The 16908-nt window shown below is 35.0% G+C and overlaps 4 protein-coding genes and 1 long non-coding RNA gene across 9 annotated transcripts; 2 read left to right on the top strand and 3 right to left on the bottom strand.

Moving 5' to 3' along the window:
• Positions 1-187: 187 nt before the first annotated feature.
• LOC117241718 (probable pyruvate dehydrogenase E1 component subunit alpha, mitochondrial) lies at positions 188-2853 on the bottom strand. 2 transcript variants are annotated; one of them, XM_033507749.1, is made up of 7 exons: positions 2649-2853; positions 2465-2482; positions 1829-2065; positions 1533-1751; positions 1216-1464; positions 890-1138; positions 188-819 (listed from the first exon to the last, which is right to left on the bottom strand). In XM_033507749.1, the coding sequence occupies exons 1-7, from the start codon at positions 2697-2699 to the stop codon at positions 634-636; spliced, it is 1209 nt and encodes a 402-aa protein (XP_033363640.1). In that variant the 5' UTR covers positions 2700-2853; the 3' UTR covers positions 188-633. The 2 variants fall into 2 exon arrangements, with proteins under 2 accessions (XP_033363640.1, XP_033363641.1); XM_033507750.1 differs by lacking the exon at positions 2465-2482.
• A 107-nt stretch (positions 2854-2960) lies between these two features.
• Positions 2961-4951, top strand: LOC117241723. Of its 2 annotated transcripts, none has more exons than XR_004495105.1 (4): positions 2961-3243; positions 4109-4219; positions 4397-4623; positions 4734-4951. It is a non-coding gene; the product is annotated as an uncharacterized LOC117241723 (long non-coding RNA). The 2 variants fall into 2 exon arrangements; XR_004495104.1 differs by having other exon boundaries at positions 3232-3313.
• On the bottom strand, positions 3372-7493 carry LOC117241715 (amino acid transporter AVT1B). Of its 2 annotated transcripts, XM_033507739.1 has the most exons (10): positions 6558-7493; positions 5747-5867; positions 5560-5672; positions 5367-5499; positions 5151-5285; positions 4977-5086; positions 4847-4900; positions 4694-4774; positions 3840-4612; positions 3372-3561 (listed from the first exon to the last, which is right to left on the bottom strand). In XM_033507739.1, exons 1-9 carry the CDS (start codon positions 6787-6789, stop codon positions 3909-3911), a joined length of 1683 nt encoding a protein of 560 aa, XP_033363630.1. In that variant the 5' UTR covers positions 6790-7493; the 3' UTR covers positions 3372-3561; positions 3840-3908. The 2 variants fall into 2 exon arrangements, with proteins under 2 accessions (XP_033363630.1, XP_033363629.1); XM_033507738.1 differs by having other exon boundaries at positions 4694-4900.
• Positions 7494-7631: 138 nt separating this feature from the next.
• On the bottom strand, positions 7632-14807 carry LOC117241713 (DNA-directed RNA polymerase II subunit RPB1). The gene is made up of 9 exons (XM_033507731.1): positions 14645-14807; positions 13657-13926; positions 10911-13572; positions 10633-10838; positions 9884-10543; positions 9425-9813; positions 9216-9334; positions 8945-9133; positions 7632-8856 (listed from the first exon to the last, which is right to left on the bottom strand). Exons 1-9 carry the CDS (start codon positions 14720-14722, stop codon positions 7721-7723), a joined length of 5709 nt encoding a protein of 1902 aa, XP_033363622.1. The 5' UTR covers positions 14723-14807; the 3' UTR covers positions 7632-7720.
• Positions 14808-15166: 359 nt separating this feature from the next.
• LOC117241656 (pre-mRNA-splicing factor RBM22) lies at positions 15167-16809 on the top strand. Of its 2 annotated transcripts, none has more exons than XM_033507594.1 (3): positions 15167-15385; positions 15460-15513; positions 15606-16809. In XM_033507594.1, exons 1-3 carry the CDS (start codon positions 15332-15334, stop codon positions 16731-16733), a joined length of 1236 nt encoding a protein of 411 aa, XP_033363485.1. In that variant the 5' UTR covers positions 15167-15331; the 3' UTR covers positions 16734-16809. The 2 variants fall into 2 exon arrangements, with proteins under 2 accessions (XP_033363485.1, XP_033363486.1); XM_033507595.1 differs by having other exon boundaries at positions 15177-15385; positions 15658-16772.
• The last annotated feature ends 99 nt before the right edge of the window (positions 16810-16908 follow it).

Genomic DNA, 16908 nt, shown 5'->3' with positions numbered 1-16908 from the left:
CGTAATGTGTTCTAAAATTAAATTGATATATTGTAAATAAAATTGACTCCCAATTATAAATATTTTTTTATTTAATTTTGAACGTAATATTTCATTTTTAAATACATACCAGTTCACTATTCATATCTCTTATTATAATATATAGTCTATTATCCGAAATCACATTTCAGGTGAATTACTTTACAAATAGTTGTAAATTTCATTTATTTTATTAAATTAGGACAATGAACACGAGTGGCACGTAAGTTTATCTACAGTTATTTTATGTAATTCCCTATTATGGATAAGAGAATAATATAATATAGTCCCCTTTTTATATGTACATGTGAAATCACTGGCTACTATAGAGTAGTGAATTTTACCATGTACTGATCGAATCTTTCTTTCACGGTGTTATTATATTTCTATAAATAAAATAAATATACAATTTGTGTATATACAACTGATAAACAATGATAAACAAAAACGTGTTCCAATGATTTACTAGTTTCCTTGCCTAACTCCAGGGGATAGAGTTATTCTCCAAGAACCCTTTGTAACTAGCTAGAACCTAATTAATAATTCTAATAACAGACATTGCTATAATAAGTAAGATTTAATGTAGAATTCGTTTAAGGTTCTATAAAAGTTAATTTAGGCATTCACAGCTTCACCTAGCCTTGCATGTGGTAGAGGTTTAAATGGAGTAGTGTTACGAATTTCTTTCTCTACACAATTGGCATAAATATCGGCAGTAAGTTCGTTCAATGGAACTTCACTGTCCGCCTTCGCAGCTTTTACAGCGTTGTCAACGACCTTTTTGATATCGTTTTCTATCGCCTAAATAAAGGAAATCAATTTTGAACAATTCTACATTTTCAATATATAAATTCATTGAGACCAAGCATACCTTTATTTCCTCTGGAGTAGCGAGATTAGCATTCAATATTCGTTCCTTAAAGCCAGTTATAGGATCTCTAGTCTGTCTCACTTCTTGGATTTCTTCCCTCGTACGATAACTTGTTCCAGGATCGGACATACTGTGTCCGCTGTATCTATAAGTTACAGTTTCTAAAACAAGGGGACCTTTTCCAGATGTACAATAGTCAATGGCAAATTTGGTAGCTTCTTTAACTGCTAATACATCCATACCATCCACCTAATAAAATATTTAATCGATATAATTTGCAAAATAATTACGACATCACAAACGATTATTTTTATTTGAAAACAAACCCAAATTCCAGGAATGTAATCTCCCCTTGTGTAGTAATCAGTACTAGCAGAAGCACGATCGACGCTAGTACCCATACCATACCCATTGTTTTCACAGACAAAAATACAAGGAACATCCCACAATTTAGCCATGTTGTACACTTCGAACACTTGTCCTTGGTTAGCTGCACCATCTCCATACAATGTAACGCATACTCCTCCATTATTCATGTACTTATTAGCAAAGGCAATTCCTACTCCCAATGGTACCTACAAATTTGTTTTATGAAAATGGCATATTTGTAATTAATTTAATAATTTTAATAACTGATGCTCACCTGGGCACCGACGATACCATTTCCACCATAAAAGTTTTTGGAATACATATGCATAGAACCACCTTTACCTTTTGCATTTCCTCCTTTTCTACCAGTTAGTTCAGCTAAAACGCCAAATGGGTCAATTCCCATTAAGTAGGTCCATCCATGAGCTCTATAAGCTGTTATCACACAATCTTGTGGTCGGAGTGCTGATTTTATACCAACTGCACAAGCTTCCTACCAGAAGAATATAGAGATTTTATTAATGAAATTTTTCACTGAATGAATTCCAAAGACTAAAACATGATTCTTACTTGACCAGAATATAGATGGCAGAAACCTCTGACTATTTTTTCCTTATAGAGATTTCCAGCAGCTGTTTCCATACGGCGGATCGTATGTAATTGCTTATAGAGCTCTATTGCTTCATCTTTGGTAATAGTGATGTGATTGGATGGTCCGCTATCCAATTTGTGTAATCGAAAAGGTTTTGTTTCAAATGAAGCTTCTGTGGCATAATTGTTTTTTTTGCTGAAGAAGTACGATATCACCTACAAATACATAGTAAAAAACATATTCCTTGTACTTTATTTTGTAAAGTAGCATATGTACATCTAATATCACAATTCATTGTAATTTTCAAGAATGTACAAAAAATAGTAGCACAAAAAGAGATGTAACATAAAGTTAGTTTTCTTGTTACACTTGTGAACTTAAAAAAACGTGTTCACAAAATCACAGTAAAAAATCACATAAAATTAAAAAAACGCACCATTTCGTTACAATTCTAAACTTACTTACATTCTGATTGATCGCGTATTTGAAAAAAATTGAAAAAAAGAAATACATGGAAGGAAAGCAGAAAAACTGAATACCAGGCGGTGTGAGGAAAAAAAATTATGATTTATCGGCGATAATAAACACATGAATAAATCTATACGAATAATTACCTCTTTCCAGCTGCCGAACTGGCAAGACACCAGGAGGAGATATAAAAAAAGAAAAGAACGAATCTTCAATTGCAAGACTCCCGAGCAATAATTGTACGATTAGAAATTATAACAAGACCCTGGCATGGAACGTGTTGGCAAATATCTAGTTTAGAGGTCATTTATCGTTCGGTTGTATACTCACATTTCTCTTCGACGTTTGAGCACCTATATTTCTTATACAGTTTGGTATCATTTTTAAAATGATTTGCTAACTAATCGTTCAGTTGAGTTCGAATAATTCAACAAAAGGTCGGAGTTATTATAAAATGTAGATCCAACAAGAGCGAATCATTCGTATGGCGCGGATAGTATCGTAAGACCTAGCTCGTAAACGTCACAGGTTAATTCGTATCGTATCCCCTCTACAATCGTCATTAAAAAATGTTGGACGATATGACGTAATGAAGTATCTACATGAAACTTTATTAAGAAATAATACACGTGTATAGGGAATATGTGCAAAAATGAAAAACATTATTGTAATGATAAAAAGATCTAATTAAAACTAAAAGATGCATTATGTAGTATTATTGAATGATCAATTATATGATGTTGATATGTTGTTAAAGCTGAGCTATGATAATAATGAACATATTAAATAATTTATTCTAAAAATAATGCCTTGATATAGAAATTTATTCTTGTAGATATGAGGTTGACAAGATTGTCCGTAGGAAATACCAGCGCATAGACAATCAGAGAAATATAAAGTCTATGGAGAGAAATGACTTGTCAAGGTAACCTTCACAGTTAAGAATAGTTACAAAATCAGCTGATTCTTACGACATTTACTGCTCGGAGGCATGTGTATGTTAAATAATAATTCTAAATTTGTGTTTTTCATTCTGCGAAATAGAAATTGAAATATAGTACATAAATTTATTGATATACATTAACAATTTCATCATGTTAAAGAAAATGCGTCCTATCGAATATATAATATATAAATATAAATTCCTTAGATTTAAAATTACACGTGCTTATTATAGAGTGTGAACCCTTATCAGTAGCATACTACTGCCACTCCGTGGCCAAATGTTGAAGTAGGAAGCCCGCTGAAAAAAATTCAAATTAATCGTAGACTTAAATTGACGAGAAAATATGAAACATGAAAAATTTGTAATGCAGTAAACCAATAAAAATTGACTATGCATCTTTTTACGTTAAAAATGTTGAAAGATGCTTTATATAATCAATATAAATAGATATATTGTTATAAAATAATATATCCTACTTGTGTATTTGTTACAGAAATTTGTTTACACAATATTAATTGACAAAATGTTTGCAAAATATTTAAGATGATAGAAAACTATCTTATTCACAAACTTACCTTCAAAACATCAATTAAAAGATTCAGAAAATTTTTGTGCAGCTTTTTATCATTAGTTAGTATGTTATTTTATGTAGGATTTTGTACTACTTTTGTAACGTTCACGATACATGGTGGCGTGAATTGTACATAACGTATAGTATTCTTTACATTCATGTACGTCGAAGATATGGTAACGACAATACCAAAAATTATGATTAAATAACCAAACCAGTTGCACCATTTTCTATGATTGTAACAAATCACTAATTTGGAAACCAATTCTTTAGGAGCTGTGATTCTTCTGTAAACGCTGTAAGGTTGACTAGCGTTTACGAATGCTGGTGCACCATCATGAATTACTTTTGTCATCAAAAATTCCTCATTGGTTTTTCCAGAAGGTATAGCATCATTGTCATAATCCATAATTTCATCTGAGTCATCTTCCAACCCATCATAATAAACATATGAATATCGATGATATTCAGTGTTAGGTACACTCAGAACGCCATAATAAGTCGACCTTGAATGAATTCTTGAGTCAGTTGACATGCCTTCACTGTTTTGACGTCTCTCAGTTGCAGAGTACACTTCAGGAGTTAAAGGTCGCATGGACTTTGCTTTCAAGGCAATTGCTTTTGAATATATCAAAGGTGGTAACACAAAGACTAATGGACCAGTCAAGGATCCCCCAATCAGTGCCATCACAATATCAAATCTAGGCACAGATTCTCCTACAGCTACTCCAAGAAAGACAATAGCTGATCTTATGGCACATCTTTTCCATCCAAAATCTGTGATAAAAGTACATATCTTGTAAAACCAGTTCTTGACACCTTGAGAAATTGTTATTATTGTATATTAGAATTTCTTACTTCTTTTAATATTACATTGTTCTTCTACATCTTGGAACAGAGCTGAATGACCAAGAGCACTAGAAAGACATAGCTGAAGAGCTGCAAAAAGAACAGCAGCACTCACTGTGAAGTTTCCTGGAATTACTTGCAGAACATTGGCTGTTGTACTACCTCCATACTTCCAAACAGTTAAAATTGTAGTAACAATAAATAATGAACTGCTGACTATAACGAACAATCAATGTAGTCATCATAATATATAGAATAATAGTTCAATTTATAGTTCATATTAATGATTTACCTAAGAAGGAAATTACAACTGCCTTATTGATGTCTTGAGGACGATGCATATCCACTTGTACAGTCATCAATGTTGGATGTACATCAAATTGAAAGGCTAACATTCCATAACTGAAAAATTATTTAATAATAAACGTTAAATATGCGAAATGAAATAGCTAATAAGTAAACTTGCCCAGAAATAAACTTCTCCCAGCTAGGAGATGTGGGTACTGGGATAATATCAAGCTCTCGGTCATCGGTAACTATACTCCACCATATTAATAGCGCCGTCAATACAACCATTGTGCAGGAGAATGTAGCCAATATTCTGCAAGTGTTTATAATATTTAAACAAACTGTATTTCCGTTTCATGAAGTATAATTTACATAAAATTGTAATGAGAATTACTTCATATCACGGGGACTGCCAAGCCACATAATTGGACATAAAAGAACGCCCACAATTAGGAGCCAATAGCAGAAAGATAGATCAAATCGTTGTCCCGAAATTTTTAGTCCGAAAATTTGCAAATTCTGCGAAGCTGAAATTTACGAATGTTAAACATAGATCAACTTTTTACTTAGAATTTTGATCAACTTACCAACCAATAAGTTAGGTATACTACAACCAAAAACTGTAAAGTCCAAGATTATAGTAACCAAGGTTCTCGCACGAGGACCCAAGGTCAATTCGGTTACGGCCGCAAGAGGATTTCTGTAAAAATTAATTCAAGTAAAGGTTACTATCGTCAATGAACATAAAATTAAAATAAAAAAATTAAATCTTACCGATTTTTTCTTAAAATTTGCGGATCTAGAGTGCTTATGATAATCCATGTTTTACCAAGCAGAACAGCCGTATAGATTTGCAAAACCAATACGACAAAGACCAAAGGAATCCCATACAATCCTAAAAAGACTTAACGTGCTCGTCTTGTTCTTTCATCAATAGTACTTCATAATTTTATCGAAAAACATCTTTATGTTCTCATGTAAGAATTATGTAAACATGCGATCACGATAATATAAGATGTGGTAACAAGAATTGCTGGCAGATTATAATAGGTCAAATAATGAAAAAAGGATTAACAAGTTAACCAACTTTATTTTTATTTAAAATAATCAACTTTCTCACACGACATCTCGCGTTAAAAAATTTCTCTTATAATGATCGTCATTGAATAGTGAATATAATAAATCAATTATATAAATCGCTCCATTTTAAATAAAACGTTCTACGAAACAAATGTGCAAGTTATATCATACATACAATCCAATTATATTTGTATATCAATATTATATGTATATATATTTTACAGAATAGTTGTATTTGATCTGGATAATGTATACTTACGTTATATATAATAAAACAGAAAAATTACTTAATGCTAAAAAGATAATTTAACTGAAAAAAAGGAAAGAAGCTATTCACACAAACAACGCCACTTGAAAAAGAGAAAGAAAAGGATCACATTCTCTTTACTGAACATTTACAATCCTTGTCTCGGTGTTCTCCTAGTTAGATTGTGAAATGCGGAAAAGAAAAAAAAATAAGAGGAACAGGAAAAAGTATAAAGATTTTAGAGACAGAGAAACTTACCGCATTGCACAATCGAGCGCGGTAATGCGATAATCGGAAAAACGCCAAAAATGTCGATAACACATAATGTGGCAAACAGAAGCGACAAATCCGAATTAGCATCTTTGAAAAGTAGCGGCTGTTTCTCGCGATTCATGATGAGAAATGACTCACACTGTCCGATATCGATGCATATATACCGCGAACTGGTTTTCCGTTTCGCGGTGACGAGTACCGTACTAGGACGTAACATGATAGTCTATTAAGCACAAATGGGTTACCTACACACGACTATAGAAACGAAGGAAGACCCACAACGCGTTAACGTTTCTTCCTTCGAAGCTATGTACAGCCATGCGATGCCAAAGTATAATATGAACTGTCGGGATCTGCGTCTTAAATATGAAATTCAATTATAGGTATATAACACGTTCGACATGTATATATGCTATATAATAGAAAAAATATCTCTCGAACAATGTCGATAAATTTTACATACTTTTGATGGAAAAGATATAGTAAAATCATAAATTGAAGCATTAAGTAGTCACAGCTCGAACCACGAATGTCCCGGACATAGCCTTTCATTAAAATTACACAATTTAATCTTAAGTCACTTTCTATTTTATAATATAGTTATTATACTGGTAAAAATTAAAGATTTGCAGCAACAAAGAACATGTTAGGTCTAATTGACATCTTACTTACGCTTCTTGCAAGCCTCAACTTCGTTTAGGTTTTCCAACATTTTTGCTTTGATGTTCGAAATCCGTATACTTTCAAATTTGAACAATTCTACGACCTCACTATATACATATCTTCCATCAAAAGTACGTGTACGAACGAATTCATTGATTCATCTTATCGAGCGTATGACTTGTATTTGCTCGTTATCTTCTGGCTCTTTTTATTTCATACTCACTTCATACGAAATACTTTACTACTTCATACTCATTCAAACGAAACGAACGATTCGAAGTTCCTTCTCCTTTAAAAACAAACAAAAATATCCTTCGGCCTGTGATTTAATAGATGTTCACACCATAATTAAGATAATTGTTAAATTTAGACAATATGAAGTCAAAAAATCGAGAATTAAAAATCGATAATTATAACTTATATTTATACCTAGTCCACATTAAATGTGTAATAACAAAAAGTCATACAGATAAGTATAATACTTCTTAATCGTCTGTTTCGTAGGCTGGTGACGCCGGGGAATACGTGGGACTCGTTGGCGAGTACCCTGGCACTGGTGGCGAATAGGTTGGACTTGTTGGTGAGTAACTAGGGCTGGTTGGTGTATACGTTGGGCTGGTAGGCGAGTATTTAGTACTCGACGGTGAATATTGAGGACTCGTAGGCGAATATGTTGGACTAGTAGGGGAATAATTTGGACTGCTAGGCGAATATCTCGTGCTTCCTGACGCCGTGTGTTGCGGTGAACTGGGTGAGTATGATGGACTCGTTGGGGAGTAAGTTGGACTTGTTGGAGAATACGTCGGACTTGCTGGTGTATACTGTGGAGAGGTTCCAGCGAACGACGGCGACGTAGGCGAATACGACGGACTTGTCGGAGAATATTTTGGACTACTCGGAGAGTAGCTTGGACTAGCTGATGAATATTGTGGAGAACTTGGCGAATAGCTTGGACTCGTTGGAGAATAAGATGGCGAAGCAGGCGTATAATTTGGTGAACTCGGTGAATAGCTTGGACTGGTTGGCGAGTAACTTGGACTGGTTGATGAATAACTTGGTGACGTTGGCGAGTACGATGGACTCGGTGAGTAGCTTGGCGACGTTGGTGAATAGCTTGGACTTGTTGGAGAGTAACTTGGACTCGTCGGTGAATAGCTTGAACTTGTTGGCGAGTAACTTGGACTTGTTGGTGAATAACTTGGACTAGTTGGTGAGTAACTTGGACTCGTCGGTGAATAACCTGGTGATGGCGAGTAGTTTGGACTTGTTGGTGAATAACTTGGTGACGTCGGTGAATAGCTCGGACTCGTTGGTGAATAGCTTGGACTTGTTGGCGAGTAATTTGGACTAGTGGGTGAATAAGTAGGGCTTGTAGGTGAATAGTTGGGACTCGACGGAGTTATACTTGGCGATGTTGGCAAGTAGGCGGGAGAAGTAGGTGAATAACTTGGTGAAGCGCCACCTGCTGGTGACATTGGGTATGGACTCATGCTAGGACCTGGGCTTCCTGGACTTCCGGGTTGTGGTGAATACGCAGAGTATGCAGGAGATAGTCCTGATGCATCTGATGCTCCAGATGGGGAGAAGCATGCTCCTCCTGGTGTCATGCCACTACCCAATGCTGTGATGAAAGAAACGGATTATTTAGGGTACATGAGTAATAATACATTTTATTATTAGAATAATATAAAGCCACAGAATAATCTTACCAGGTGACATACTTGAAGCGCCATAACCAGGTGTGGCGCCCATCCAAGGTGTCATTTGAGGACTCATGCTTGGGGTAGCAACACTGCCGAAGAACATTCCAGCAGTTCCCATTACACCAGCACCCACTGCCATTGGTATTTCAATACCAGCTTTACATTTCTCAGCATCCAGTAACAAATCGAAACATCCTGAAAAAATAAAATTAGACATATATTAACCTAATAATTTTTGACTTGTTTATTGAAGTCGTTAAAAAAAAAATAGCAATACCTGTTCCTATACGTGGAAGTTGTCCCATGATAATATTTTCAGATACTCCTCTCATTGGATCTACTTCCGCGTGAGATGCTGCATCTAATAGAACGTCCACTGTTTCTTCGAAGGAACATCTAAAGTAAAATATGAATTTTGGAAATCATATCCAATACTATAATAGTTAATAAATTAATAAATTTACTTCACCTCTTACAGTAACTTACCTCATAAGAGCACCTGTGTCTTGTCTGTTAATTCCGTGGCGAGTTATAGCCATCAAATGCCCTTTAGCAGTCATTACGTCACAAAGCAAAGCAAGATGGCGATAGTTTACGTAAAGGCCGTAAAATTGCAAAACAGCATTCATTTCTTTCTCTACCGATTTCCTTACAGCCTCTATACCCAGTACTTCAAATATCTCGCAAATATCATTACTAAATGTTCTAACTGGATCGACATCTCTTTCACTCAACACTTTCATTAAACTCGTACCGTCCGTTTCCAATAACCATTCTGCTATTGCTTTGAATTCACCAGTTTCTGTAATAACTATACGTTTCTTAGCATCAGTTTGAGGCAAATGCATGTACACTTTCCCTATTGCTTCGATACCCTGCATATGAAAGTAATAATTTAAATATTATTTGAGGATTATAATATAATTATAAAATTAATGGACGTACCTGTAATGTCATGTCACTAAGCATATTCGCTTCAATACATCGAAGGAACATATCATCCTCCATTTTATCTACAGTCTCTTCCTCACTATCTTGGAACTTGTTATCGTCGCTGTTCATTATCCTAATTCGTAGAACTAATTTCTCAGCGTTATCATCGTTAAAAATACAGTTCAAATCGTCACCGAATCCGGCATTAATTTTTTCTGCAATTTGTTCCATAGTTAACTTTTTATCAGTCATCCTCTTGCGATCCAACTCAATTCGAAGTAACCATGGTGATATTTTATTCGGGTCAAAATCAGGCATTTCATAGTAAACGTTGACGAATTCTTGATCTTCCGCTATTACGGTATTTTGTGGATCTGGATCGTAATAGATCGCAGTATTTGCTGTAACTTTCCTCAGTGTGGTATGTTCCAATCGACAAAGTACATTCTTTGCTTTCTCGGCATCTCTTGCTGCAGCTCCCGTCAAAAATACGGTCAACGACGGAGCCTTTGGTTTCTTACTGATGTTTATAATTTCCTTCAATCTAGGTACACCAAGGGTTACGTTTTTCGACGATACACCAGCAAAATGGAAAGTGTTCAGTGTCATCTGGGTTGCAGGTTCACCAAGTGACTGTGCAGCTAAAGCGCCTACCATTTCTCCAGGTGATACCTAAAAAAAGTAAAAGTACAAAATTAATCCAGAATTGGAATTTTTTAATGAGGATTTAAATATCATCACATCATTTATTTTCTACAAACCTGTGCTTGTTGGAATCTGGTTTCAATTTCTCCAATAAGCCATTCAAAGGCTTCACTGGATAATCGAAATTCTTCAGAAACACATTTTGTACACAATGTAGATCTCACTAAGCACTGGAATAGCAATGTGGCATTTTCATTAGCCTGTTTGCTGAGTCTATCATCACCAGCCACAATGATACATTTATCCAAAAGATCCTTTACACCTATAAATAAACACATTTTAATATTAATGTTATCATACAATTACTACTATATGAAGTTATCAAATTATTTACCCTGTATGACCCTCATAGGACTAAGATCAGTAGGTGCACGTTTATTTATATGAAAAATCTTCTGTACATTCCAAATCATTCTTTGTAAATTACAAGGCAGTACAACTTTTGATTCTCCACTAGGGAAAATTTCTCTAAGTATAGCACGATCTTTGTTCAATTGTTCCCATTCTCTTTCTAGTTCGGATATGACTTCACCAGACCCCATCATTTCTCTAACTATATCTTCGTTAAAGATACGACGAAGATATCGTTCATTGGTTGGATCGAACTTGAACTTCTTTTCAAATGCTTTATTACTCAATTTAATAGTAGGCAAATTCTGAAATTCGACGGTTTCACCGCATAGACCATCCTCGCCATAACGCAATTGGATAAGTTGACCCACAGAGTTTCTGACTGTACCATCATAATGTACCATTACAGACTCCATAGCTTTTATCAAACGACGCTGAATGTAACCAGTTTCTGCCGTTTTTACGGCAGTATCGATAAGACCCTCACGACCTCCCATAGCGTGGAAATAAAACTCAGATGGTGTCAAACCAGCAAGGTACGAGTTTTCAACGAATCCTCTGGATTCCGGACCATAATCATCTTTAATAAAATGGGGCAACGTTCTTTTGCGAAAACCAAATGGGATACGTTTACCTTCTACGTTTTGCTGACCGACACAAGCAATAACCTGAGAGATATTAATATTAGATCCTTTTGATCCTGATACTACCATAGCCTTTAGGTTGTTGTATTCAGTCAAAGATTTCTTAGCAGAACCACCAGTCTTATCACGAGCATCGTTTAAAATTCTGTTTACTTGATTTTCGAAAGTTTGCCTCAAGGTATTACCAGGAGTAGGTTCCAATTCCATGTTGTGAGCTTTTTGAATCACTTCTATCACGTCCTCTTTAGCTTTCCTAATGGCTTTTTGAATTTCTAAATAAGTCTGTGGATCGGCAATGGTGTCTCCAATACCGATCGAGTGACCTTCCAGTAGTAACCAATTATTAATTACAGTTTGAATATTTCCGTAAAATCGTCCGCAAACTTCGTGTCCTAATTCCAACATACAAATGTGAAGCAAAGATCCAGCAGATGTACCCAAGGTCTTTTTACAGAGTATACCCATAACAAGTTCTCCGTGTTCTACCATGACTTTGGTATCACCAGGTGAAATCCATTTGTATGGGCCATCATCTTCTTCATCTGGATGTGTACTGTGAGTTCTTATCATATTCACGTTGCCTGGTATGATCAAGGAAAAGATTTGTTTACCAGTCCATAGAGGCTTTGGTTTTAATATGCATGGCTGAGGCATTTTGCCATTCCAACTAGGTAAGAACATAAGGATATTCATCATCTGTTCCTTTTCTATGAAAACGTCTCTTTTAGTCATTTTTCTTACAGCAGTAAGTGTGTCCTGTACAATACCCATGACTGGTTTATTAGCTTGGGGAGTAATAATTTGACGCGGTGTTACATGAATGTTTTCTACTTCTGCTCGAGTCTCCATTGACTGAGGAACATGCAAATTCATCTCGTCACCGTCAAAATCGGCATTATAAGGAGATGTGCAACTAAGATTCATACGGAATGTACTCCATGGTAATACTTTTACCCTATGACCCATCATACTCATTTTGTGTAGTGTTGGTTGCCGATTGAAAATTACTAGGTCACCATCCCGGATGTGACGTTCCACTCTGTATCCGCATTGAAGATGCAAATCGGATGGTTTTGGGTGGAACCTTAAATCGATTCTTTCCCCGTTATCTCTGACGATATATTTAGCACCTGGATATTGTGAGTTTCCACGTCTAACAAGTTCTTGCATTTTATCGATATTAAAAGGTGTAACAATTTCGGGGAATGTTAAATTCTGAGCAATACTTCGAGGTACACCGACCTGATCAATTCGCAAATTTGGATCAGGAGTAATAACAGTCCGAGCAGAAAAGTCAACACGTTTACCCATCAAATTTCCTCTTATTCTCCCTTCCTTCCCTTTCAATCTCGCTTTTATAGCTTTTAGAGGTTTGCCTGATTTCTGCATAGCTCGTGGCATGCCAGGCATATCGTTATCAACTAACGTTGCTACGTGAAATTGTAACATTTTTATATTTTCCGATATCACGTGCGCTGCTGCTCCCGCTTGCTCATTTCTGATTAATTCATTATTTGCTTTTATAATATCAGCAAGCTTATGTGTTAAGTCATCTTGATTCTTGGCAGAACCATACATAATAACTGCTGGTCTGACCGATAAAGGTGGAACAGGCAAAACAGTTACTACCATCCAATCTGGTCGTGCAAATTTCGGGTCCATGCCAAGGATAAATGATTCTTCATCTGTAATGTGCTTTAAAATTTCCCAAGCTCTTTCTGCAGTGAGTGCCATCTTTTTTTCCTGTGAATCTTCATTCACGTGTGTCCATTCTGCAGTAACATCTAATCCAGATCTCCGAAGATTTGGTTGATATCTACCACATCCACCATGTCCAGGTTTTCTCTCTGCAGATTGTTGTTCTTGATTTTCTTTATTAATATCCATCTCATCACCACCCTCACAAATATTTTTACTTTTACATAAATCATAAACAAAAGTTAGACGTTTCCGTGGCTGACCTTTAGTTTTCATAACAATTTCTTTGATTTTTGGATTGTGCTGTAATCCAAAAATAATGCAAAATTAAATAAATAATAATGAATATGTGGATAAAGAATATGATTACTAATAATCTGTACTTACTGGACTGACAAGAAGTTTTGAACAATAAAAACATACACATCTCAAAATTTTTATTGTCTTTGTTATGAAACCAACATGAAAAACTGGTTTTGCTAAATCTATATGACCAAAGTGTCCTGGACATTCTGTCATATTACCAGCACAAGTTTGACACCTAGAATTTCTATCAATGACACCTTGTCTAGGATCCATAAGTCCACCAAGCTTTGGGCGACCACCTTCCATAGTTTCTGGAAATCGAATGCCGCCATCTGTGACCGACATCCGACGCTATGCAAAATATTATATACAGTTATACACCATTGACAGATTCACAATTTAACAGGTATTATTGAATAATCACTTTAGGAAAATAATAGAGATGCATATGGAATGTATTTGTCAGAAATGATGTAATATTTTACATTTATTTTTTCACATTATGTTTAACATATTATGAAACACAAATATATATAGACATATGTACAAATACATATAAATAGATGCAGATAGATAATTGTAAAAGAAGTAGTGGACCAACAGAAGTAAACAAAACATACAACTATTTATTTATTAAGATCCACAATATCAATTTATTATTAAAATTATGTTACTTTTACAAAATATGCAATTTATTCTGGATTTGATCATTTTTAATACTGATATTAAGAATAGGAATTTTCTAATTCCTCCTGTATGAAAAAAGCAATTACGATCTTTTAATTAAAAAAAAAGCTAATAAATCACATGCTGTAAATAAAATTTACATGGGCTTTGATAATTTCGTAATAAATCATTTTTATTGTATATATTTTATAATTTTAAGTAGAGTTTTTCCACAAATATAATAGGACATAATAAAAATTTACACACGCGACTGTTTGGAAGTAACACTGAATGCTTCGTATGATAACGTATCACATAATGTCGACTCATGATGAAATAATTCCGCGTACCATAGAAAAAATATATTCCACGAAATCCATTCGTTTACTACTAACGAACTTACTATTTCATCGGGTGAAAGAATGCCGAATTGAACCCTTTTTACGGTTCGCAGAGGCGCTTTGGAGTCGGACGTGGCCATCTTGCAACGAGCACGTACAGCTTCTCCCGCGGCCTTCTGCGCCTCAGCTCTCTCTAACCGTTCTTCCCCGATGGAAGCATCTCCCTCCCCTGACTCCTGACAATTCAGTTTGTTACTACTTTCGTACTAACCTATTTTAAGCGTTCAAAAATGTATTACTATTGTACCTTAAGGAACCTTCTCAATCTTACTTACTAGATAAAGATAATACGATTATGAACATTTTTAATGTTGAAATACAATGCTATTATCATAAAAATTTAATTGTTAATTAATACAAGAATATACAAAAGAGGTTATTGTACAATTTTCAGAAATTTTTTAATTTCATAAAATATAAAAAATATAAAGAATGACTTTTATTGGTTCATAGTTGTTTCAAGTACTTCTTTCTCTTGACTTAATTGGCTGGCCAAAATTAAGTTTGCTAGCAAAGATTTCATGAAAACTAACATAATCTTATTGGCAGGATAAGATCGTGTTCAATGAGGTAGGCGGCGGACGTAGAGCATTCTTTGTCTGCTGTCTGTCGCCAATCGCCATTGAATTATAAACATTAGTGTTGTCGTAACATTCATCAAGGGTTTTATAAATTAAATAAGCAGTAAAATGGCTACTTCAAAGACAACGAATATGTATAATAGGCAAAATTGGGAAGATGCCGTAAGTAAAATCTAAATTATAACATAATCGTAAATTTGATACGTTTAAACATTTGTTTATTTCTTTCCTTATAGGAATTCCCAATATTATGTCAAACTTGTTTAGGTGACAATCCGTACATTCGTATGGTAAGTTAATTTCGTCAAAATTTGAATTTCGATTCTTATAAGAAATATTTATTTGTGTGTAACATAATATTTTTTTTTAATTATATTTGTAGACAAAAGAAAGATATGGAAAAGAATGCAAAATATGCATGCGTCCATTTACAGTATTTAGGTGGTGTCCTGGTGCAAGAATGCGGTTCAAAAAGACAGAAGTTTGTCAGACTTGTAGTCGCTTGAAAAATGTGTGTCAGACATGTTTACTTGATTTAGAATATGGTTTACCAATTCAAGTACGCGATGCAGCACTTAAGATCAAAGATGACTTGCCCAGATCAGATGTAAACAAGGAATATTATGTACAAAATATAGACAGCGAAATTGGAAAAATAGATCCCACATCACCAGCAGGTGCTGTTGGTAAATCTGCAGCTGCTAGTGATCTGTTGATGAAGCTGGCAAGGACTAGTCCTTATTACAAAAGAAACAGGCCACATATTTGTTCTTTTTGGGTTAAAGGAGAGTGTAAAAGAGGAGAAGAGTGTCCATATCGTCATGAGAAACCTACTGATCCTGATGATCCATTAGCTGATCAAAATATCAAAGATCGTTATTACGGAGTTAACGACCCTGTTGCTGATAAATTAATGCGCCGAGCTGCAGCTATGCCTAAGTTAGACCCACCAGAGGATAAATCCATTACAACTCTCTATGTTGGCAACTTAGGTGATGTTTTAACAGAAAAACAATTACGCGATCATTTCTATCAATACGGTGAAATACGCTCCGTTACTATGGTTCCTCGTCAACAGTGTGCTTTCATTCAGTACACACAGAGAAGCGCCGCCGAAGCAGCAGCAGAAAGAACATTTAACAAACTAATATTAGGAGGACGAAGATTAACAATTAAATGGGGACGTTCACAAGGAAGGCAAACTGTATCCGCAGCAGAAGCAACTAGAGAAATCTTGGAGCCTGTGCCAGGTTTACCAGGTGCTCTACCACCTCCACCAGAAAGCATGGGAAATAATTTTTTCAATCTACAAACTACTCCTGGCATGATGCCACCAATGATGATTCCACCTCCACCAGTTGCTCCCCAATTTATGTTCCCACCTCAAATGGCAGCTGCCACTGCAACACCTATTTTTCCACCTGGAACAACTCCAATACATTATCCAAGTCAAGATCCATCAAGAATGGGTGCGTCTCAAGGCATAGGAAAACCTTGGCCCGAAGAATAGTAATAACAATATTTTGATTTTTATTAATTGTAATTATAATAAAACGTGTATAAAAAAATAAATATATATCTTTGATTTTGTTTAAACTATTTGTGTCACAATAATTAATAATTAATAATTTCTATTTTTCCATATATAATTGTGAATATACGACTGCTTAGTAAATTAATTAAAT

This window comes from Bombus vosnesenskii, unplaced genomic scaffold, assembly GCF_011952255.1.
Source record: "Bombus vosnesenskii isolate JDL3184/JDL3185 unplaced genomic scaffold, Bvos_JDL3184-5_v1.1 scf7180000016261, whole genome shotgun sequence".
NCBI lineage: Eukaryota > Metazoa > Arthropoda > Insecta > Hymenoptera > Apidae > Bombus > Bombus vosnesenskii.
This window is presented reverse-complemented; position numbering and strand designations above follow the sequence as displayed.